General features: G+C 43.1%; 1 protein-coding gene and 1 long non-coding RNA gene across 2 annotated transcripts in view; one reads left to right on the top strand and one right to left on the bottom strand.

The window, feature by feature from the left end:
* LOC306938451 overlaps positions 1 to 5,348 on the top strand; it is a 55,944-nt gene extending 50,596 nt beyond the window's left edge. Inside the window, exons 2-3 of the long non-coding RNA XR_013791726.1 lie at positions 523 to 680; positions 5,119 to 5,348. This is a non-coding gene — a long non-coding RNA (uncharacterized lncRNA). The remainder of the gene's footprint in view (positions 1 to 522; positions 681 to 5,118) is intronic.
* Positions 5,349 to 18,046: 12,698 nt separating this feature from the next.
* LOC306935274 (succinate dehydrogenase [ubiquinone] iron-sulfur subunit, mitochondrial) lies at positions 18,047 to 24,338 on the bottom strand. Its single transcript, XM_079518244.1, has 8 exons — positions 24,209 to 24,338; positions 22,776 to 22,909; positions 22,246 to 22,331; positions 21,544 to 21,680; positions 21,121 to 21,237; positions 19,889 to 19,990; positions 18,867 to 18,989; positions 18,047 to 18,779 (listed from the first exon to the last, which is right to left on the bottom strand). Exons 1-8 carry the CDS (start codon positions 24,272 to 24,274, stop codon positions 18,699 to 18,701), a joined length of 846 nt encoding a protein of 281 aa, XP_079374370.1. The 5' UTR covers positions 24,275 to 24,338; the 3' UTR covers positions 18,047 to 18,698.
* Positions 24,339 to 24,578: the final 240 nt, after the last annotated feature.

Below are 24,578 nucleotides of genomic sequence, written 5' to 3'. Positions count from 1 at the left end.
CTCTCTCTCTCTCTCTGATTCGCATGCAGGCACCCAGGCTCGCAAACACACGCGCACAAGCACGGACACACACACACACACACACACACACACACACACACACACACACACACACACACACACACACACACACACAGTAAGAGGTCTATAAATGTACACCTTTCAGCCAGTTTAACCACTTCAGCTCTATTACAACTCTTCCTAGGACAATATAGTGAAAATAGCAGATCTAGTACAAACTCACAACACCTCTCATCATGGCACCCCGTGAACTTGTAGATTTGATATTTTTGTCATTCAATTTTGGAACATTTTGGACAATTGTCATCTACGGTATAATGACATGCCCAAATTATGGACGGCCAAGTTGAAAGTTGTTTTTACAGCCTTCCAAACACACCCTTTGAATTTGGACCTCTCTTTCTCTCTCTCTCTCTCTCTCTCTCTCTCTCTCTCTCTTTGTCTCTCTCTGTCTGTCTCTCTCTCTCTCTCTCTCTCTCTCTCTCTCTGTCAACAAAATAGGTCTCCAGGCGCAGGGACCTCTTCGTATTCCCCACAGCCAATCAAAGGGCAGCAAAGACGCAACACAGCCCTGCAAAGGGCCCTATGAGGCAGCGGGAGTCAAGGAGACCAGCTGTTCCTTGGGTGATGGATAACGATGCATGGAGGTTGCAGGACAGGTACAGCTCCTCTGTGTTCCCTCTCAGGGAACACAGAGTGTACAAATGTCGATTGTAAGGGTCCATTTAGTTCTTAAGCTATCAATCATTTAGCTGAGGACTCCCGGGAATCCCCTTGAGGTGCCCTGGGGGTGGCCGAACCCCACTTTGACAACCTCTGTTATAGCCAATGCATTTGGACAGGAACAGGCAGGTGTGTTGCCCCTGAATCAACATACAGTATAATGGTGAATGGTAAATGGTGCATTTATATAGCGCTTTTATCCAAAGCGCTTTACATAGATTGTGCATTACATTCACCCATTCACACACACATTCATACACCGATGGCAGAGGAAACCATGCAAGGCACCAACCTGCACATCGGGAGCAATTTAGGGGTCTTGCCAACATCCTGCCATCAGCTGGAAAAAATGTCCCTTCATGTGGGGCTAAAATAAAAAAAGATTGTTTCACATGTTAAAATGGTCAATTGTGCATTTATACACAGGTACAATGTACATTATATACACCCATTCATACACACACGCGGCAGAGGAAACCATCAAGGCACCAACCTGCTCATCGGGAGCAGTCAGGGGTTCAGTGTCTTGCTCAATGACATTAACTGAGGGGGAGCTGGCGATCAAACCGGGAACCTTCCGTTTAACAAGCGGCCGCTCTACCACCTGAGCCACATGTTAAGACATGCCGCCTGAGGCAGCCTCTGTTTTGTGTCAGGGTGACAGACAGACACTCTATAGATGTGGGAACACCTACAGCCATAACCTGAGCTGACCTACCTCTTGATGAACGTGACCTCTACCCCTGGAGGAGAACCCAGCCCCAATCCGTCTCCTCTCTCTCCCCTCAAAGCGCCGAGCGAAAAGGGTGTCTTCATTTCAGGCCGGCCACCTCAGCTCCTTGCCGTGCTTTGATTAAATCCGCTCGAAACGAGAAGAAAGTGCGTGCACTGACTCAACGCAGGACAGCGGTATAGACTGTGGCAGTATTTCAGTATTTTATGTTAGCCGCATAGTGCATAGGAAAGGCGAAAAGGGGAGAAGCTAAGGAGAAAAGATGTTGGCAGTTGTGATGTGTGTTGAGAGGAATGCACCGGTGTTATCACTCACTGAGTTATGCAAGAGCAGTTTGGTGGAAACCTTTGCCTGGTACAGTGCTGGGCCCCTGCCCCCTTACGCACAACCACACACACACACACACACACACACACACACACACACACACACACACACACACACACACACAAAAACGTGAACGCATTGAGCCAAGGAATCCTGCCCTCAAGAATTTCTAATTGCCCTTGCTGGATGGGAGGCAGGCGGACACACAGAGGGCCAATCGCCCGGGTTATCACAGCACACACCGCGGAACTCCCCATTCTTCTCCTCAACTTACTATTTTTAGCTCACCTCTGTACTGTAGCTTTTTTATGTTTTATCAAAGGCCATTGGGTCTATGGGAGGCATGGTAGTGGGCCACTTATACCTAATGCTAAGCTCATACTCCTAGTGACAAAGCTACAAATGAGGCCAGGTGTGGCCAGTTACACTGTCAGAGTCACCATTGAAGTGTTGCTCAAGCGCTCGTACTCTGGCAATAGTGGCCAACGTCTGCCAAGTTGCTTTTGTTTTGTTAGCGTCCCGGTAAATAAAAGGGTAGGGTTGAATAGCACAGGGAACTGGCTAACGGCAAAAATGATATTTTCTTCCACTTGCGTAACAGAACAGGAATTGTGGGGTGAGAGAAGGGCAGCGGAAGAGACACTTGACCTTGACATTGATTGTAGCGCTTCAGAAAGTTGCCTGTTCAACTTTGTAGCGTGTCATGACGTCACGCAGTGACGGGTGTCAGTTTGTAGCTTTATGTCACCGGCACCCATCATTAAAAAGACTTGTTTTGGAAAACACACCATCTCCCCTATACCCAGCATTATTGAGTGGTGTAAACCACTCCTACAACTGGCTTTGTTAGTGCAGAAAAAATGAGCATGGTTGCTATGTTCACCCTGTTCACCCGGGTGTGATTTCATACAACTGGCTTTGTTAGTGCAGAAAAAATGAGCATGGTTGCTATGTTCACCCTGTTCACCCGGGTGTGATTTAATTACGTCAGACATGATTTCATTACGTCAGACAGGCCTTACACCACTCAGTTCACACAGGTGTGATTTTTATATTACAATTGGAAAAGGGTGGCTGGCCGCCAGTGGCCGGCCGGTGGACCACATCGTCTCGCTCATGTCACTATGACTCTGCCATAACCATATAAGGAATTCCCAATGCAGCTACGCCCCAAATATGGGGTGTTGTCTAACTTCAAGCAAGCAAGGAATGAGCAATGAAAACGTCTCCATTTGTTGAAGTGAGTCTGCGATTGGTTGAGAATAGAAGCGTGGAGCCTTTGCAGTTGTGCTCATTAGACTAACCGTAATCTGCAGCCCGAGCCAAGGAAGGTTAAAAAGCATTAAGACCGTTTGAACTTCCTCCCCCATGTTGTCAAACTGTGCCTCACATATTATGGCAGTCATGCATGCTACTGTAACGTCTCACTAAATGCCTTATAAAGACACATTCCAACTCATTTCAACAGAAATCCTTCAGTGCAGTTTGATCAGAATCATCATATAACCTGACATCCCTATTCTGGGTTTTAAAACAATTTCCAAATGTTTTTTTTCTTTTTTTTTCTTAAACAACCTAACCCATGTTGTGTGGCCAGTTACACTGTCATACTCTGTGACAGTGTAACTGGCCACACCTGGCCTCATTTGTAGCTTTGTCACTAGGAGTTTTTCATTTTTTAAACAGCCTAACTAAATTAGTCGATCTACAAGCTCACACTGCATTATGAGCTTGTAATGTAGGCCTATAGATAATCTCGCAATGTTTTGGAAAATATAAAATGGGGCCCATAATAAGTTAGTTAAAATGTTATATTTGTATTGTTCTTGTTTCAAACACAAATGAGAGATAATAACAGATCCATTTCCACTTCATTAAAAGGTTGAGAGAAGACAGCGTCATTAAAGTGGAGCCCTGGAGCAGGAAGCAGTAGTAGCACTAGTATAAGTCGAGGCCTCATGCTGCAGGCCATGGACCTGAATGCAGTGACAGTGAGGTGAGGAAGGCTGGTATCAAATGAACACATGAAAGAGGAGGGCTGTGGATTTAAGGCTCCTTTTTTTTTGTTTCGTGGGGTTCAAAGAAGACAGCTGTCGACTGCACTGGGCCTGGCTCTATTCATGTGGGGTGGGGACCGCAGACAGAGGCCCCGCCAGCACACACACACACAACACACGGACGTGCGCTGCACACACACCTCCCTTTGAAGTGTGTGTGTGCGTGCGTGCATGTGTTTCAGCGTGCCTCCCGAGTCACAGACAGACAGACAGGGACGTACACTGTTATTACCATCGCTACTTTATTCACACGCCAACAGGAAGTCGATATCTCCCACGCGTCCACAGAAGAACGTACGGTACACATCATGTAATATCCTCACATCACCAGCATCGAAAATACCCCCAAAACACCTCATTTTCATACAATGACACCATATTGTAATGACTGAGGCCTTAATTGACTGAGTGTTCTGTTAATTCAACGCTGAGCGTCTAGAAATGCAACCAAAAGGAACCTAACTTGTACTTCAGAGAGTGTACAAATGGAACCAGATCTGTGTACGCTGAGTTATAATAACGCTGAGGATTTTACAGTGGTGCATGCAGTGCAGTGGTTCTCAAAAGAAGTGGTTTTCTGGCTCAGGTCAATAACTTTTTCATCCACGGCACCCCTGAATTACATTGTTACTTTATAGCACCGTACATGTATGTCATTTTACGGTACGTAAATATGTAAATCTTTCCCCCTAAGATGCAGTATATCACAAGGACACGTTCTTTGATAGAATATCGGTTTCCATTATAACAGATTGAAAATCACTTTATACTTGACGTTTAACCACTTGAATCCCAGCATTCTGGGGGGAACCAGTGTTAATTTCGTCGACTAAGCCTCTGACGAAAAATGTTCGTTTTTTTCACTGACAAACTAAATAAATATAATAGTTTTTAACCTCTCCAAGCCATGACATAGGGGCGACTGTGGCTCAGGAGGTAGAGCAGGTCGTCCAATGATCCATGGGTCGGCGGTTCGAATCCCGGCTCCTCCTGTCTAGTCGAAGTGTCCTTGGGCAAGACACTGAACCCCAAATTGCTCCCGATGTGCTGGTTGGTACCTTGCGTGGCTTCCGCTGCAATCGGTGTATGAATGGGTGAATGTAATGCACAATCTATGTAAAGCGCCTTGGATAAAGGCGCTATATAAATGCACCATTTACCATTTTTACCATTTACCATGACATATTAAAGGCTTTTTTTTTTTTTTTTTAAGATATTTCTTTGCGGCTTACGCCTTTTTTTTATTGGTTTTTGAAGGGACAGACAGTAGGCTGACAGGAAACGGGAGAGAGATGGGGGAAGACATGCAGTAAAGGCCGTGTCGGGCTCGGGAGTCGAACCCGCGGCACACTGCGACTGGATTACCAGTCGGGTGCCCAGACGGTTACGCCACCGCCTGGGCCATATTAAAGGCTTTTAAACTCAACTGAACGGAATGCCTTGGATTCTTCATAAGTTCACCTGATTCTCACGCTCGGCCTACTACAAAGGGAAGGACCGTCAATGTTTTGACCAACAATATAATATCAAATATCAAGTATACATAATGTGTGTCCTTTAAAAAAAAACAGAGTACCTCAGTCTATAAGAAACATCACATAGCAGCAGATATCAAATATATATTGAATGTTTTGGAATGGATTAATAATATTCACAATCATACATATTCAGTCATTCACAGTCATATACTGTACATCAGTGCTTCAGTTTGAAGATTTGCATCGGATGCAAATCAGTCTGTTTGAGTCTGTTTCACTGGACGAAGGACACGTGGACTCAGTCTGAAGGGAAGAGGGAATGTGTTTTAACACTTCAGAGAGGTTTTTTTGTTATCATTCTCCAGTCATTATTCAACAGCAACAGATGTGATAATTAACATTTAATCTGGATGTTTTTTACTGGTCGTAATGCTGGATTCATTTGCATCTACATTTGTCTCCTGCATTGTTACAGCGACCATTGCAGAATAACACTTGATAAATGGATACAAATCCAACAATTAGTCTTTATTTATTAATTGCAAAACCACACTTATCACACTATAATATAACAGGATACTGGTTTGGAATAGCCAGTAAAAGAGGCAGCCGCAGCTGAGTTATTAGAGTTGCTGAATCGGAAGCTACAGTAGCAGGTTTGACCCTTTGCAGCCGCATACCCATAGTATCCTGTATGCCATATACAGGACACTTCAACCCATACCCATTGTATCCTGTATGCCATATACAGGACACTTCAACCCATACCCATAGTATCCTGTATGCCATATACAGGACACTTCAACCCATACCCATAGTATCCTGTATGCCATATACAGGACACTTCAACCCATACCCATAGTATCCTGTATCGCCATATACAGGACACTTCAACCCATACCCATAGTATCCTGTATCGCCATATACAGGACACTTCAACCCATACCCATAGTATCCTGTATCGCCATATACAGGACACTTCAACCCATACCCATAGTATCCTGTATGCCATATACAGGACACTTCAACCCATACCCATAGTATCCTGTATCGCCATATACTGTACAGTACAGGACACTTCAACCCATACAGTGTATGGGTTGAAGTGTCTTTGAGCTATAATAATAATAATAATAATAATAATAATAATAATAATAATAATAATAATAAAACTTTATTTGTATAGCACCTTTCATGACATGAAATGCAGCTCAAAGTGCTTTACAGAGCAATGGAGAAAAAGAAAAAAGAAAAAGAAAATAAAGAAAAGCAAGGCATAAACATAAAAAAAAACAAGAGCAGTAATGCAATACAGTGAGGACATGAATAACAAAAAAATTAAAAGATCAATTAAAAGCAAGAGTGTAGAAGTGAGTCTTAAGCTGCGCTTTAAAAATGTCTACAGAGGCTATAGAGTCTAGACACTAAGGGTCAGGACCCCCCCTTCCCCCTCGTCAATTATTTGATCAGAATCATGAAAAGATGATGAAAGGAAACATCTAAAGTAGGCGTGGTTAATGGTTATCCATTGCTGTGGGGGAGGGGGGGGGGGGGGGGTGGAGTGGAGCGTGCATATCATTAGACTCTGTATTGTGCCACAGAAAAGCTGACCGCTTAACTTACATTTTTGATTGAGTTACATTATTGAATACATTATTAGTTAGACATGTTAACAGCACAAAAAAGGTCCTGGGGAATTTAATTCCATTGTGTCCTATGAAGTATGGATCTTAAGTTAAGCATCTGAGTCAACTGAGCAGCCATCAGCTGTGTCAAATAAATGCCCAGAGGACCAGAAAATACGCCTTTTCCATTCACTAAAACCTATGAGTGGCAGCAAAGACCAGGTCAGACTACACTGAGCCTAGGTCAAGGTCAATGTAAACTTTATTGTCCACAAGGGATATTTGTCTTGGGCTTTCACCCCAGCTGCAGCCACACATAAAACATCAGTGACAAACAAAAATACATAACAGAGGGAGACACAACATTATACAATTGCACATAGTGTGGCTAATCTAACTAACCTCTCACAGTCACTGCTGTTTCAAAGCCTCATTCGACATTTTAGTTGATTGATGCTGGTACAAACGATTTTTTACACCTGATGTACTTCCACTTTGGTTCTTTGTACCTTCTCCCAGAGGGCAGAAGTACAAACTCTCCATTTAAAACATGGGTAACATCACTGACATTTTGTTGAGCCTGTTAGGTGCCCGGACCGCTATGCCAGTGGTCCGGCACAATGTATATGTTATACTGTACTAATAACTTAAACCGGCAAAGCAACTGGTAAACTAAACCTAGTAAACTAAACCTGTCTAATAATTGCAGTGGAGTAAAAAGGAGTTTTAAAAAGGTGTAGTAGAGTATTGAGAAATGGATATACTCAAGTAAAGGAGAAGTACCAAGCAAAGAGCCACTTCACCCCTTTTGCAACCAGATCTTATTTTAATGATGTTTAGGACACAAGAAACACTTTCCTGGGGGTTTTATGTGTTTTTAGATATTTTAGTCATGATGCCATCTTCATGACCAAACTTGAGTCATGAAAATGTGGTCTCACTTTCTTCCTGAACTACAAAGTCACACCCCCACGCAGCTCCCCCCCCTCTCCACAAGGAGGGGCAGTGCACTAGAGCATTATGGTCATTGTAGGAATTCAGCCATCCAGTCAAACCCTATAGTCAAACACACAGACTTCATCATTTTTCTAATGTTATCTACTACAAAATAAATAGTCAAATACTATAACATTGAGTGTTCTTCCAGTGGTGACATTTCACCACTGAAAGAAACTGCAGGTGCTTAAGCACAGCACCTGAGTACATGTACTTAGTTACTTTGCAGCACTGTCAACAGGTGTATATTCTCGTGTTCTCCCAAGGCTTATACTTTCATTTTCCTACGCAAATAACTTTCCATTCACAGAGCGGATGCTGGCAGGGCTCATCTGTCATGTGACTTCTTTTGTTCAAATCAAACCAAAGATGCAAAACCAGCACGAGCAGGAGACATGGCTAAGTCAACACCTGTATATCGTTATTAGCCGACTGTGTGTGTGTGTGTGTGTGTGTGTGTGTGTGTGTGTGTGTGTGTGTGTGTGTGTGTGTGTGTGTGTGTGTGTGTGTGTGTGTGTGTGTGTGTGTGTGTGTGTGTGTGTGTGTGTGTGTGTGTGTGTGTGTGTGTGTGTGTGTCTCAATGAGATTATATGTCAAATCCTAAGTGCTAAAGGAAAATCGATGTAATGATTTAAGATTCCTTAAATACAGAAATAATAATGTTATTAAATAATACTGATGTTTCTCATCATGGATGTTGATGACAGTGACACCTTTGATATCATCATTTTTGCAGAGAAATACAGTACACATACTTGGATTTTTTTACACAGACAATGAAGATTTAGGTTGAAAATGGGGAAGGTTTTCCATTCATGGGCAAGGTTTTCCTTTCATTCCTTGAGCATGCACGAATGCCAGACTGCCAGTACTGCAGATTGTTAAATAAATTGTGAGGAAAATAGGATTTAAATGTTTTCAATATATTCTGTACAGAAATGCGGTTATAATCGTAATACAAGTATGAGAATGAGTCTAAAGTGAGACTAAGAGTTGGAATTGTTTACTACACATGCAGTCTATCTTTTTAAACTATAGGCTAAAACATGGATTTTCAACTGATTATGAACGAGGGACCACCACCCTGACTTAGAATCAGCCTGGGGACCACCACCCTGACTTAGAATCAACCTGGGGACCACCACCCTGACTTAGAATCAGCCTGGGGACCACCACCCTGACTTAGAATCAACCTGGGGACCACCACCCTGACTTAGAATCAACATGGGGACCACCACCCTGACTTAGAATCAACCTGGGGACCACCACCCTGACTTAGAATCAACCTGGGGACCACCACCCTGACTTAGAATCAACCTGGGGACCACCACCCTGACTTAGAATCAACCTGGGGACCACCACCCTGACTTAGAATCAACCTGGGGACCACCACCCTGACTTAGAATCAACCTGGGGACCACCACCCTGACTTAGAATCAGCCTGCGGACCACCACCCTGACTTAGAATCAACCTGGGGACCACCACCCTGACTTAGAATCAACCTGGGGACCACCACCCTGACTTAGAATCAACCTGGGGACCACCGCCCTGACTTAGAATCAACCTGGGGACCACCACCCTGACTTAGAATCAGCCTGCGGACCACCACCCTGACTTAGAATCAACCTGGGGACCACCACCCTGACTTAGAATCAACCTGGGGACCACCACCCTGACTTAGAATCAACCTGGGGACCACCACCCTGACTTAGAATCAACCTGGGGACCACCACCCTGACTTAGAATCAACCTGGGGACCACCACCCTGACTTAGAATCAACCTGGGGACCACCACCTTGACAATAGAATCAACCTGGGGACCACCACCCTGACTTAGAATCAACCTGGGGACCACCACCCTGACAATAGAATCAACCTGGGGACCACCACCCTGACTTAGAATCAGCCTGCGGACCACCACCCTGACTTAGAATCAACCTGGGGACCACCACCCTGACTTAGAATCAACCTGGGGACCACCACCCTGACTTAGAATCAACCTGGGGACCACCACCCTGACTTAGAATCAACCTGGGGACCACCACCCTGACAATAGAATCAACCACTGACCACTGTTGTGTTGGGCGGGAATATGGGCTAAGATTAGTGCTTTTTAACACTTGCTATGCATCCCATGATGTGTATGTTTCTCAACCAATGGCCCATATGGTCTGGACTACTCAACCAGACAATCTGGTCACCGTGCACTTCCCCCTCTTGAGATTCTAACTCTCTTTTTCTGTTGAATTTCTTGACCTCCAACTTGTCAGTAAATGACTACATGGACCGTAATCATAAGTCACCAGGTCATTAACATGCAATACCTTCACGAACCACCTGTTGAAAACCCCTGGGCTAAATAATTTATTCCTATTGAGCTAAACTTTAAATCATAGAGGGTACTTCTTCCCTTACTTACATGCATCAACTGGGGCAGAGCCATTGGTAATCAGCGGTTCTTTTTATGTCAAGGACCTCAAAGTATTGGGCAAGGACAAGATTTGTATGTATAGGGTTAAAGTGGTTAAACTGATTTTGATGATATAATAATACATTTTGCTGGGGACCCCCTGGAACCCCCTCAAGGACCCCTGTGCGGTCCATGGACCCCCTGGAACCCCCTCAAGGACCCCTGTGCGGTCCATGGACCTCACAGGAACCCCCTCAAGGACCCCTGTGCGGTCCATGGACCTCACAGGAACCCCCTCAAGGACCCCTGTGCGGTCCATGGACCTCACAGGAACCCCCTCAAGGACCCCTGTGCGGTCCATGGACCTCACAGGAACCCCCTCAAGGATCCCTGTGCGGTCCATGGACCCCCTGGAACCCCCTCAAGGACCCCTGTGCGGTCCATGGACCTCACTTTGAGAGACCGCTGATGGACGGTTTAGTACAGTATGTTCCTCACGCCCCCCCCCCCCCCCCCCCCCCCCCCCCCTCTCAGGAGGTGAAACATGCCTTCTGAATGTCTGATATCTAAATTGGCCTCGCGGTCCCATCTATTCCACCCATCTGCCATGTGGAGAGACCCCCACAGATGGGGCTTGTGTTCCTCTAAAGAAGTGTATATAATGACCACCTTCTTAACAAATCCTCAGAGCGCTGCAGGTACATTTGGCCTGTAGTCAACAGCAGGCCCCCACAATGAGGGCTGGGCTGCTGGGGGGGCCACAAGTCCTGGCATGGGTGGTCTATTGAAGTGTTATTTGTTATACAAAGGTGGGGCTGGTCTACAGGGAGCTTTCAAGTTCAACCTATAGCATCCCTATTTTGGGCATACATGTCATTAGAGGTCGAAAATTGTCGAGAATTGTTAAACTTTTTGAAAATAACCGATCTATAAGCTCCCGGCTTGTTGTGAGCTCGTAGTTTGGGTATTTTAGATATCTTGTTCTTGTTTGACAAAGTATATAGGGCTTAAGTTGTTATAGGAAAGGTGGTAGGCCTACGTCCAAGTGCAGCTACAGAACATCCTCAGCATTGATTTAACTCTGACAGTGTAAAAAGTGACCCAGTTTGGACCTGTAAAGGTTCTACAGTACAATCTGTTTGTTTTCCCTCCAGTGAAGAATTACATTACAATGTGATCAATCTATCGACGCTGCCTTATCGTGAGGCATTTTTCCTACTGCGTTGGATTGGATTGGTTCTTGTTGGAGAGTCATTCCTCAGTGAGAATCCTTTCCTCTAAAGCGACTTGATCACCTGCCACAAAGCACTTCAAACGCTGCTCCTGGCTCATATTGCATCAGTGGGATTTCCACCATAGTAACACAAGTCCCTCCAACCAGTTTCCAGCACTGACATGATCCCATCTCTCAGCAGGCCAACCATCTCAAATGTTATGCAATTAAATACACATACAGTACATTTTACAACCCCAAGCGATAGTAATTTTAAGATGTGTTTATTTTAAAGCTCCTCATAGGCCCATTGAGGTATAGAAATAGTGAAATAAAACGTCTGAGGGAAGTTTATACAAATCTTTTTTAACCTTTATTTACAGGTTGATTCCCTTTGAGATACAATATCTCTTTTACAAACATGGATAAACATGTTATTTTCATTTAGCATCATGGTGACAGACATACAAATGGGGTCGAAAACATCACCTCCTTGGTGGAGACGATAAAATCCCACCTGAATGTCGTCTCTTTTTTTAAGTGGAATTATTATTATTATTATTTTGACATGTTTTTGTTTCTTGTTAATTCCCTCAATTCTCTCCCTTGTTTAACTTCCTTTCCCCCTCCCTGTCTTGCTAGTATAGTGTAATGACATTCAATGTTTAATTCATGGTTGGAGAAAACAAATCTGTCTCTGTGCAAGGTGGTTCATCAATGCCTACTGTTCCGTCAGCAGCACAGAGCAGGCTCACGATGCCCCCCGCTGGTTCTGTTGGCACCTCCCTGCAGCCGTAGGAAGCTCTGCGTCGTGACACGAGCCACATCAGCAGCTCCCCTTACCTACATCACGCTGTGATCCTTTTTTTACGTTGGTACGCCTTCATGAAAAACAACCGATGCGGTGCTGCTTGTTGATGCAAAAACAGGTGTTTAGTGACAGTGCAAACAAAGCCACCTCATCCTGAATCACTGGTTTCACATGAAGTGCTGCTCGCTGCTGGATCCGGCTGCATCAGCTCAGTGAGCGTATACAGACAGCAGCTTCCTGGGAGGCAGACAGACAATGTTTGGTCACGGGATTTTATAACCCTCCTCAGCTCAGTGCAACAGGCTCCCAACACAGAATTGGAAACGGCAGTCAGTAGCCGGTTACAGGGTGGGGTTAACTGCTTGTGGACATCTGTGAAATCCATACTGGTCATGGACAGGAAATGAACCAGATACCAGAAGCTGAGATAGGTCGTTTAACCGCTCTCGACCCCGGCGTCCCTATTTTGGCCATTTCATTATAGCCTACTGGAAGGTGAAAATCCCCAAAATATATATTTTTTTATCAAAAATAGTAATTAGGCTGCTCTAAAATCTCACAGCTTGTAGAGCCTCTTTTTGCTATTTAAAAAAGAAATAGGACCAACATGTCAAATTTGCAGTGTGGTCTACACATTATGGTAACATTGCAATCAACATAGTCTGGATAAAGCCAAAAACTCTGAAGTCAGGTGCTCATCAATCACAGCTTTCCCTTTAAACGAGAAGTAAATCTCTTCTCAATGTCAGGGCCTTAAAATGGCAAGCACAATCCTTTGGAGTTTTCACTTCTATGGCTTTTTAAATGAGTAAAGAATGACCTTTCCCCAGGCATTGATGACTAACTGTTCATATAACTCCCATTCTATCACGATTTAAATTGTTTTGAACCTGAAATCCATTGATCTGTTGTGAGGAGAACTTAGGCTATTCGAATTCTGTACTTTTTGTATTCAGTGTCCTGAGAGCTTGCCACCACCGCCAGATCTGGCAGAAAAAAAAGATTATGTAAATAGTGCATAAACTGGAGGTGCTCTCAGACTACAATCTGTATTTCCTGTATTTCCAGTCAGCCCGCCCAAGAGGGAAGGCAATTCAAGAGAGGAGGTGTCTCCAAATCGGATTGTTGTGGTCCCCACCACAACCCAGTTAGAATTACAACATCCTAAATTCCCCTTGGAAATTCTGCACTTGATTTAAAATTTGCATTAATTTCATATTACAGAACAGGTTTTTTTATTTTTACCTTTCAATTTATATAGTGATGAAAGTGAAGGTTAATATCTATAACAATTTGATAACATGTTGAAAAATTGGACATTATTGTCATTTGGCGCACCCTCTTCTCCATTCTGCTTCTCCGTTCTGCTTCAGATGCACACCACTCAGTGTCAGACAATTGAACACTATCTAACATTTGAACTGGGTGCTGTTGATTGGACATATTTTGCTGCTGGTGACATAGCCTATACAGGTACATTGTGTTTACCCTCTAAACTGAGGTGATCAAGCCCAGTAATTGTTCAGCTCATGAACAATCAGCCGGTGTTAACCACTTTGAACCTCGAGTCCCCATTTAAATGATGTGAGCTTGTAGATAGGCTATTTGTGCAAATAATTGTACAACAAAGTATGTAAGTGGGTTTACTGGGTAAAAATATGACATTCAAACAGTGATTAATAAATTCAAACGTTTGCACTTCTATCTACAGTATCTATTAATCTATGAATCTACAGAATATTACTCTCCATTGTCTGTGGCATGGTGTATTGAAGGGAAGACTATTTGAAGATCAATCTTGATTGACCTGCACTATAGCATTGCCACATCAAAGCAAACTAGACTACTTTGTCTAATTTTCACTTTCAAAATGTCAATAGTTTTATGAGAATTCTGAGCATTTCTCTTTGTCAAGACAAGACTATTGCAGAGATGCCTTGCCAAACCTTTCTTCTCCATTGCAATAAGACATGCTAGATATAGCTGAAGGGCATTCACATTGTTGGAAGCATAATTGACAGTTGTTGCATTGTAAATAATATTTATATTGAGAAAGTATTCAACTCTGTCTCAGAGACTTTACCACAAGTCTTAACATTTTCTTCTTCTTGTAGGCCTACATATGAGGTGAAAATAAATCCTTTTAGTGCTTAACCTGAGCAAGGAGCAAGCAAGGTCATAATTGATGGATATGCCAGGTGACGTCCACATTAGAATTTTGAGAACAATGCTGGCTGTTATGAACGATAACATAAAGTTATTTGCATGCTTGGGGTCAGCCAGATTTATTAAAAGTATGTAGGCCTACGCCACCTGTTGGCTCTATAAGAAAAACTTCAATTTCACATTGAAGCTGAATTTTTGTGAGGCAGACTAGTCATTGGTCCGACAAACGACAACCCACCTCAAACCCTAACCATAGCCGCATGTCGGACTAATGCTCCGTCGTTATTACATGCGGTCCCCATATAGGCCTACACTACAGTATATACACATGACACAAAGACATACAGTTCAATCTGGAAAAGTGTAGGCCTTTATTTTACAATGCAACTTTATTGGCTGCTGATTACTTTTTTCTGAGCACTCTAGGCTATGTTTTCTACATGCATGCAGGAAAAAGCAATGTCCTATTTATGCACACCTGATCAGCTAAGAGATGGCAGGGATCAGAATCCGGATACAATAAAATGACCCGCACACCCTCTACACTTGCACAATAATAATATAACTTGATTAGCATGAATAAAGTTGTCCTTATTGTGGAAGTGTAGACGGTGTGGGTCATTGTATTGTATTCCCACACATGCATGCATACAGGAAATTAAATAATTAAGCGACCTTAGCATAATGCTGACCTGTACGTTGGAAACATTTAATGATCTTGTACATGAAGATTAAATAAATAATTTAATGGAAGACCCCCTGAAACCGCTAAAAGCATCTCTGGCGGCCTGGCCACTGCCCCTCGCACCGGATAAACGGGCGTTTTTCTCACTTGTACTGGTTTCTCACTTGTACTGTATCATATACATTATGAGGTTCCAAAATGTATTTTCATTGGCAGCCCTTTCATCACATGTAACACAAAAAAATCTAATCTATGTTGGCATACTATCCGTCCCCCTCAAACAAAGAATCAGTGAACACAAAGGAGAAAAGATGAAAACTACCCTGTAGCCTGTAATTTTAATAATCACTCTCATCCCATCTCCTCCCTTAGGTTCCAGGGCATAGAGCAGATTACTCTTCAGAGAGGGGGTGATACCGACAGGAGGTTATGGCAGAGCAGATTACTCTTCAGAGAGGGGGTGATACCGACAGGAGGTTATACTCTTCAGAGAGGGGGTGATACCGACAGGAGGTTATGGCAGAGCAGATTACTCTTCAGAGGGGGTGATACCGACAGGAGGTTATGGCAGAGCAGATTACTCTTCAGAGAGGGGGTGATACCGACAGGAGGTTATGGCAGAGCAGATTACTCTTCAGAGAGGGGGTGATGCCGACAGGAGGTTATGCCAGAGCAGATTACTCTTCAGAGAGGGGGTGATACCGACAAGAGGTTATGCCAGAGCAGGTTACTCTTCAGAGAGGGGGTGATACCGACAGGAGGTTATGCCAGAGCAGATTACTCTTTAGAGAGGGGGTGATACCGACAGGAGGTTATGCCAGAGCAGATTACTCTTCAGAGAGGGGGTGATACCGACAAGAGGTTATGCCAGAGCAGATTACTCTTCAGAGAGGGGGTGATACTGACAGGAGGTTATGCCAGAGCAGATTACTCTTCAGAGAGGGGGTGATACCGACAGGAGGTTATGCCAGAGCAGATTACTCTTCAGAGAGGGGGTGATACCGACAGGAGGTTATGGCAGAGCAGATTACTCTTCAGAGAGGGGGTGATACCGACAGGAGGTTATGGCAGAGAGAGCTCTATTGGATCCATACCTGGCCTAGAAGGTTTAAATGAGCACTTTGACATGAGTGTTGTACTATACTATACAAATGACAAAAGATTACATTTGCTCCTTGCTTTATGACAGCTTTTGCCTGATGTTTGCATTGTATTGTATTTTGTCTAGTTTTTTTGTTTTCCATAAATAATTGTAAATATTTTTTCTGTGGTGTTTCCCTGTCTCAGTAGACACTTGTGTCCTTTGTAGTTCACTAAGTGATAGGACTACAACTCCCATGAGTTACAGGTGTGGACACTTTTACCAATCAAGTGATGAACATATATATTCTATCCTATCTCACTGGTTGATTATGCCTTGTGTGTGTGTGTGTGTGTGTGGGTGTGTGTGTGTAATACCCGGTTGTGCACAGATTTGAGTGTGCAGCCTGCCTTTATTTTTCCATTGTAGCCTTTGAGAACAAATTATGTGGTGCCATCTTCTGGCGGAACTGAGAACAATTGATTTGCCATCAATCACCAGATGTATTTGTTCAAATAAACATTTTAATTTGTTTGCATGCAGGATCAAAGCCACAATGCATGTGATCTGTTACTTAAATCCACCTTTTAAGGGTGTTATAGCAGAACTGTTATTGTTCATTGTGGAAACAGCAATAGTGGATGGATCTTTATATTATATGAAGCGCTACGCTAGGGAGTAACTCTAGCCTATCTTTAATTTTAGTTATGGGGCAGGACATCGGTAGCCTACAAGTGTGTAACACTTCCCTATATACTTTTGCTATTCAAAATTAGCCGATCTGCAAGCTCAGAAGGAGCAATGGCATTGGCAACGAGTTGTAAGCTTGCAGATGGTCTATTTCCAGTGGACGACACCAAGACTGCTTCACAAACACAACACATGAATTCAAAAGAAATCCAAACTTTACAATAAACATTAAACTTTTACTCGGGACTGAGTCACCACGTATTTAATGTGTTTAAATAATATTTACATGTTGAATTATGGGTTTTCTCCTCCACTGCTTGCCACATAGCATACAGTGCATTTACAGAACATACATCGCCCAGAATGTGACATATGTTAATCCATCCATCCATCCATCGCTCTTTGGTTAAATGTCTCTAAATGGTGGCAGCGGTGGCCGAACGGATTGCGGAGCGGTCTTGATACCGGAAGGTCGCCAGTTCGAATCAGCGGTCCGACACGTTAAAATTACCACCGCTGAAGTGCCCTTGAGCAAGGCATTGAACCACTACCATGAAATGTTCTATGAGCAGGGCCTGGCTGGAAACAAGTTCTTGAGCTTAGCCCAGATACCCTGGGTAAATATAGTAACTTTGCTTTGCTTTGCTTCTCATCACAGCCAGCAAGTGCTCAAAACATCTTGCATTCCGTTTCTCCACCCAGCATTCTCTCACAAGGAAGTTATTTATTTGCTCACTTTTTCTAATTAATGTTAATCCATCCATCCATCCATCGCTCTTTGGTTAAATGTCTCTAAATGGTGGCAGCGGTGGCCGAACGGATTGCGGAGCGGTCTTGATACCGGAAGGTCGCCAGTTCGAATCAGCGGTCCGACACGTTAAAATTACCACCGCTGAAGTGCCCTTGAGCAAGGCATTGAACCACTACCATGAAATGTTCTATGAGCAGGGCCTGGCTGGAAACAAGTTCTTGAGCTTAGCCCAGATACCCTGGGTAAATATAGTAACTTTGCTTTGCTTTGCTTCTCATCACAGCCAGCAAGTGCTCAAAACATCTTGCATTCCGTTTCTCCACCCAGCATTCTCTCACAAGGAAGTTATTTATTTGCTCACTTTTTCTCATATTGACTTTACACTACCAAAAAGTGCCTGCATCATACAACTATATGCCTTAAATGTAAAATGTGCGATGTAAGTTAACTGTTACACATAGTGTAACAGTTAACCTACTAAATACTGGAGTCCTTACAGACCTTGGGTAAGTTTCAATAAATTATTTGTGGATCCTGTGATAACTTAAAATAAGTTTAATGTTTAAAAAAGTTGAAAGAAAAAGAAAGAAAACGCTGTTGTGCAAAAAGAAAAGTAAATAACTGGGCCTTCACTTAAAACACTAGCATGACTGAAGTAAAATGTGACAGAAGTAGCATGTGCTTAAATATAATAAATATTCATATTTAGAAAATGTTTCAGATGTCAAAGATTTCTGAGATGATAGAATGATGATGGATGATGATGGTCATGGAAGGGGAACCTTTTGAAAGCTTCATGAGCAAAGATAATCAACTACAAAATCTCAAAACATTGCTCAAAATGACCTCTCAGTCATGCTAGTGTTGGTGGAAATGGAAGTGGAGGATCAAGATATTCATGGCACGGTACCGTCGGTACGATATTATTATTTATGACGCGATTGCTCTCTTTTCCTTGTACGTGGCCATCATTTTCTTGATTTCCGCGATGGCCTTCCCTGGATTCAGTCCCTGTGAAAATGAACCAATGAAATGGCATGTTAAAAACGGAGCGAGAGCAGCAGGAAAACATGTGAACGTGTGTGGTCTGTGTCCTACCTTGGGACACGTTTTGGTGCAGTTCATAATGGTGTGACAGCGGTACAGGGAGAAGGGGTCCTGAAGTTTAGAGAGACGCTCCTCTGTAAACTCATCACGGGAGTCAATCATCCAGCGATATGCCTGTCGAAAAATGTCATATGGCGTTAGCTAAGACACTGGTTATCAACGTGCGGTCTGGACAACGACAGCAGTCCTTGATGGGTTTGCAGCAAGGGGCCAGTGAGGCACTCCAACGTTGAAGCACTGGGCCCTAGTGGTAAGAGGAGGGACTACAGGCGGACCCGTGGATTCATGACCGGGAAACCCCGCGCAGCTGGGCTTTAACATTGAGCGCTCGGTTGCACTTCCGCATTTGCCAACCAAAATTTGGTTGGCAAATGCGGAAGTAGACGTTCTGAGACGGTCCTTCTGGGTGCTTCAAAACGCCACTGAGCAACTTCCACTGACATGAATAGCGGAGGGGGCGGAGCTTCGCGCCAGATCAGTCTCCATCCTTTTATATACTCTATGGTTTGCAGGGTTTGATTGTACTATTAATCCTTTGATTATAGATAACAAAAGTCAGTGAGTGTAAAGCCCTAACCACACCAAAGGGTCACCATGCAACTCCTTGGGTCCAAACGGTTAACGCTAAAACCGTCTTGACCCTTTGGTGTGGTTTGGGCCATTGAATTCCATGCGTTGAATCACTAGGGACGACACACGTCAACGTGCAACAGGACATATCACACCGCAGGGACAACGCTAAAACCGTCTTGACCCTTTGGTGTGGTTAGGGTTTTAAAAATTGAACCAAATTAGGATTTGACTATGTAGATTGGTTTCCTGAGATTAAAAAAAACGATGTATCAAATGGTGGTCCATGGCCTAATGCATATCAAACTAGGGGTCCTTTAAATCAAAAAGGCGCTATACAGCGCTATTATGTATTATACGTATTTCTATATAAGAATATAACTTTCTAAGAGGTAACGTCACTAATGTGTCACTTGTGTGTATCCTATGAGGTGAAGACCCACCTGCATGAGGACAGCAGGCCCCAGGTACTTGTCTCCATTCCACCAATAGCTAGGACAGCTGGTGCTGCAGCAGGCACATAGAATGCACTCATACAGGCCGTCCTGGGAGATAAAGAGAGACACAAATTCACAAATTCAGTCCTTGGTTGGCCTATGTATGTGAAATTTCACTCAAATCTGATTAGATTACTATTTCTATGCATTTGATGCATTACCTCATGTTTACCTTGCTTACTGAAAATCTGGATTATGAGTGTGTGTGTGTGTGTGCGTGTGTGCGTGCGTGCGTGCGTGCGTGCACGTGTGTGTGCGCGTTTGTGCGCGTGTGCGTCCGCACACGATCCCAATTGCATCACCGGTGGAACTCTCCACTGCTCCTGATATATGACTGATGATGTAATTTTGAGCTTGACCTTGATTGTGACCTTGATGTTTTGCCGTTTCAACACAAAAGTTAATCATCAGGGCAGCCCTACTGATCATTCTCCCCGCATTTCATGATTTCAATCCACCCATCTGTTCTCAATTTTGCACTTGACCTTGATTGTGACGTTGGCCTTTTCCTTTTCGAACTGAAAGTTAATCTTCTCTCCGGGGCAGCCTACTGATCATTCCCACCCAGTTCCACAGACACAAAGAGTGATTACAAGGCTCTGCCATGCAATGCTACCAACAGGGTTATAGTGAATCAAAATCATCAGCGCCCTGTTCTCTGTCTCTGCTTCTTATTTAAAAAGTTTCATTTGGAAGGTCTTTAATTTCGCAATAGACTCACAACATCAAGGTATGTTGTCGAATGGTATAGTTTAAGTGACTGAGTTTCTTTAGAACCTAGGATTTGTTTTGCTACCTGGCCATCATGTACTGTGTTGTATCTTTATCTCTTGTTAATATAAAATAATCTGAGGAGGGAACACAGAATTAAGTGTCTTTTTTTTTACATGACTTGTTTTTTATCTGCTTTTCTAAACGACTTGTTTCACCATGCAATGATAGTAAATGAGAGAGAGAGAGAGAAAATATCTACTTTCCTCACTCATAGAGCAAAGGGGCAACAGATAAGGATGATTGAAAGTATTTGGACTTACGTCATGGCCAGATAGCTGGATGTAACCTATCACTTTAGGGAAGCTATCGCTTTAAGGAAGAGAAAATGCAACAATATCAAGACAGTGATTAACATTGTCTTGTCTAGGTTAGGGGGGTTCAGAGCAGGTCTACAGGTTACGTACCAGTTTTTGCCTGTCGTCCACTGACTGGAAGTACTGCTCCTTCCCTTCCTGTGTCTCGTCCTTCTTCTTCAGGTAGGGTTCGATGGATTTGTACTGAGCATAGAAGTTGCTCATGTCCTGTTGGCAGAAATAAAAGAACTCTACTCACTCAAAACCTCCCGAACACAGATGAACAATGAATGCATTCATCTTGAAAAAAATAAAGAAAATCACACCCATGTGGCGCTCTTATCATACAGATTCATCATACATCATCACATTCCGGCCAATCACTTTTGGCGTCCTCACTTTTCTGTGCTCACTTTTTATCCTCAATTCCGTGCTCGGCCAATCAAATCATCGCTATGGGGTAGACACAAAGCTGGGCATAGGAGGGGGCTAGCGCCCCTCAAACAGGCTTTTAAGTAGAGATGCTGTGCTCACCGGTACCAGGTCTTTGACGACATACATGTGCGGGAGAGGGTAGATTTTGGTCACTTTGCTTGTGTTGGTGTCTATTTTGTTGAGGCACGCCAACGTGTTGCCGCCGTTGATGTTCATGGCACACGAGCCGCAGATCCCTGAACAAAAAACACAAACGCTGCGTCAGAAAGTCCAAGAGACCCCAATAGATATTATTTAGCCCATCTACAAGCATCGCAACACGGTGTGAGCATGTGCTATTTTCTGCATACAACACTGTTGTACACTGGAGTATAAATTAAGCATTGTAAATGTATCACTTGTAAAATGACACAGATGCCGGTTTTAATGGGTTAATATATAATATTGTTACTGTCCGGAAGAAACCACCTGACTAAATTTTTTAGGTTTTTGAGTATTTTTTTTCATAATTCAATGCTATTGAACACCCTTTACGTCTGCGTGTTGGTTAAAAACATATTGAACCAATGGAAACCAATTAAAAAGTGCTTCGGCAAAAACCTCCTAACTCCATTGGATCCTCAAACTATGTGCCAGACCAGCTAACTCCACCCGTTTAGCCTTCTTTTTTTCCCAGAAATCAGTGCTATTGAACACCCTTCACCCTCATCTGTGCGTTGGTATTACAATTTTTCATTTCCCTTAAAAATGAACATTTTGGAGTTAGTTATTTGCATCTAGTATATTATGCTAATAGCTCACCCTCTCGACAGGAGCGTCTGAATGTTAGAGTTGGGTCCATCTCGTTCTTAACTTTGATGAGCGCATCCAGGACCATTGGACCGCATCTAGAATATGAACAATCAAATCAAACAGGTGAATGTAGAAAAATGATGACAAGACAAATTTCACCCTTTGTCAGCCTTCTGATTGGTCCCTGACTGACTAACCAGCATGCTCTTTCTGCCTTGTTCCGCCCTGGTTCCACCTTGTTCATGTTGAATTTGATAAAACATAATTTTTGGAAAATACTAAAAACAAACATGATATGCCCAGTCACCATGCTGCACCTGTCATGTTCCTTTTTACTGACGCCAAGTTTAAAATAAAAAATGAACGCACAGAATATCAATACGAAGCAACTGAAAACCACCTTATTTCAATGGTAGTGGATGTAGAGAAAGGATTTTTGTCCAACCACAAAACGGCAACCAATGGGTGCGAAGAGGGGCAGAACCACGGGCGGGACTTGACAAAGTGTGAATTGTCAGACGGAGACGGTCATCACTCACGCGTTCAGGTCGATTTCGTAGGTCTGCATGCGGGGCTTGTCCCCGGCGGTGTCCGGGTCCCAGCGGTAGATCTGGAACTTCTTGACCCTGGGCGTGGGGGCTGGAGCAGCCGCTGTCTGTGCGTGACGCACCATCTGAGCAGGGCGAGTCAATACGTATTCAGTATTCATTTGGTTTTTTAAATTATAGTCCTGTTAAAAGCTGTAATCCATAACTGTTATGTCTCTGCTGTCTGGAAGAAACCACCTAACTCCAAAATGTTCATTTTTCAGGAAATTACAAAACTACCCAGCTCAAGTGGAGTTAGGAGGTCTTTGTCGAAGCGCTTTTTGATACTTTTTAATGGTTCAATATTTTGTTGACCAACACACAGGCGTAAAGGGTGTTCAATAGCATTGATTTATGAAATAAAAAGGGAACAAAAATACAAAATACAGCAACAATGTCCTAGCAGGGATTCAAACCAGAGTCTCCCGATTGAGAGATCATGTTGTTTATCTACCACTGAGCTAAAACATAATGCCTGTTTGTCCTGGGGAGAATATTGCACTGATGAGCTTCAGCCAGCTCTACTTGTCAACCAGTGAGTGTCCTACTACCCGACATCAGGGTTTAAAATGTTCAATGAGTAAGGAGATGGATACCCTCCTCCTCCGGCTCCAGACACATCTGATGTCTACAGTCTAGCATACAGATGAGTTCAAATGTTTTATTCGTTATAAATCAAGTTCCAGATTGCCGCTTTTAAAGTAAGTTACATGACAAAATATATACACACAAGATCATTTCAAGGACACGCCATGACACTTGTCTCTGTAAAGTGACACAGTTTGTCAGAAGTTATGCAGAGTTTGGTAATCCAATCCTCGTGTTCCAGGCAGCTCTATTAGTGTGCTTTGCATTAAAAACAACTAACGACACTGCCCCCTAGTGGCATGTATACGCTGATACAATGTAGATACTATACTACTGTGTTACATCACTTTTCTGCCTGTTGTTACCTAACTGTCATTCTGAGACAAAAAACAACATATTGGGATTTGGGAATGAAAATAAATAAACTGGTGAATATTCCATTTATATCTGAAAGGAATAAAATACAAACACTTAGCACTGTTACATTTTTAGAATCGCTAGTCGAAACATAGACTTGGAAGAGTTGCACAACAACTAGTCTGTTCTCTCACAGTGACTCACACCACACTATCTTTATCTACAGCATGCTTTAGAACAGGTCATGAACATGGTTTATTGATTTAATCGAGTACACTTTGGTAGCCTATTTACAATAGAAAACGGTAGGCCTAGGATATTTAAAATGGTCATCAACCCGACTCACAAATAGACATCGCAAAGATGGTAGAGCTGGGTGACGATTTATCTATTCTTTCAACAAAGCCATGCTCAGTCAGTTCATCTTGTCTTGCACTTACCACCATTGCGCTAGAATTCCTAAAGGCCCATGCATTTCTCCCCAAAGGAATACAAACAATGGACATTTTCTTGATTGTTTTAATTCTCCTCGAACTAGAACAGGCTGCGATGATTCCTTCTCATGTTCTCACATGTAACTTACTGTCCCGCCCCTATATGCCGCCGCGTGACGTCTCTCTGGAATGGTCCAATGTGTGGCCAGGATATATACATTACATGACGTCAGAGACTGTTGTACAAGTGACATTGCTGTAAACGGCATGGGGTCACGAGAGAAAATGTCAAAAATAATAACTAAAATCAATAAATATAGCCTAAAAATATATATTAAAATATGAATTTGTTTTATATAAACTCAAATTAAATTAA

The sequence above is a fragment of the Electrona antarctica genome (genome assembly GCF_951216825.1).
Source record: "Electrona antarctica genome assembly, chromosome: 2".
Taxonomy (NCBI): domain Eukaryota; kingdom Metazoa; phylum Chordata; class Actinopteri; order Myctophiformes; family Myctophidae; genus Electrona; species Electrona antarctica.
The sequence above is the reverse complement of the archived record's forward strand: the minus strand, read 5'-3'. Positions and strand labels throughout refer to the sequence as shown.

What these genes read in the sequence shown, in the direction of transcription:
- LOC306935274 (XM_079518244.1), bottom strand. Translation starts at nt 24,274, where the DNA reads ATGTCCATTGTTTGTATTCCTTTGGGGAGAAATGCATGGGCCTTTAGG. An exon ending in TACGAAATCGACCTGAACGC is followed by an intron (nt 22,332 to 22,775) that starts GTGAGTGATGAC and finishes TTCATATTCTAG; the next exon opens with ATGCGGTCCAATGGTCCTGG. An exon ending in CAGACGCTCCTGTCGAGAGG is followed by an intron (nt 21,681 to 22,245) that starts GTGAGCTATTAG and finishes TTTTTTGTTCAG; the next exon opens with GGATCTGCGGCTCGTGTGCC.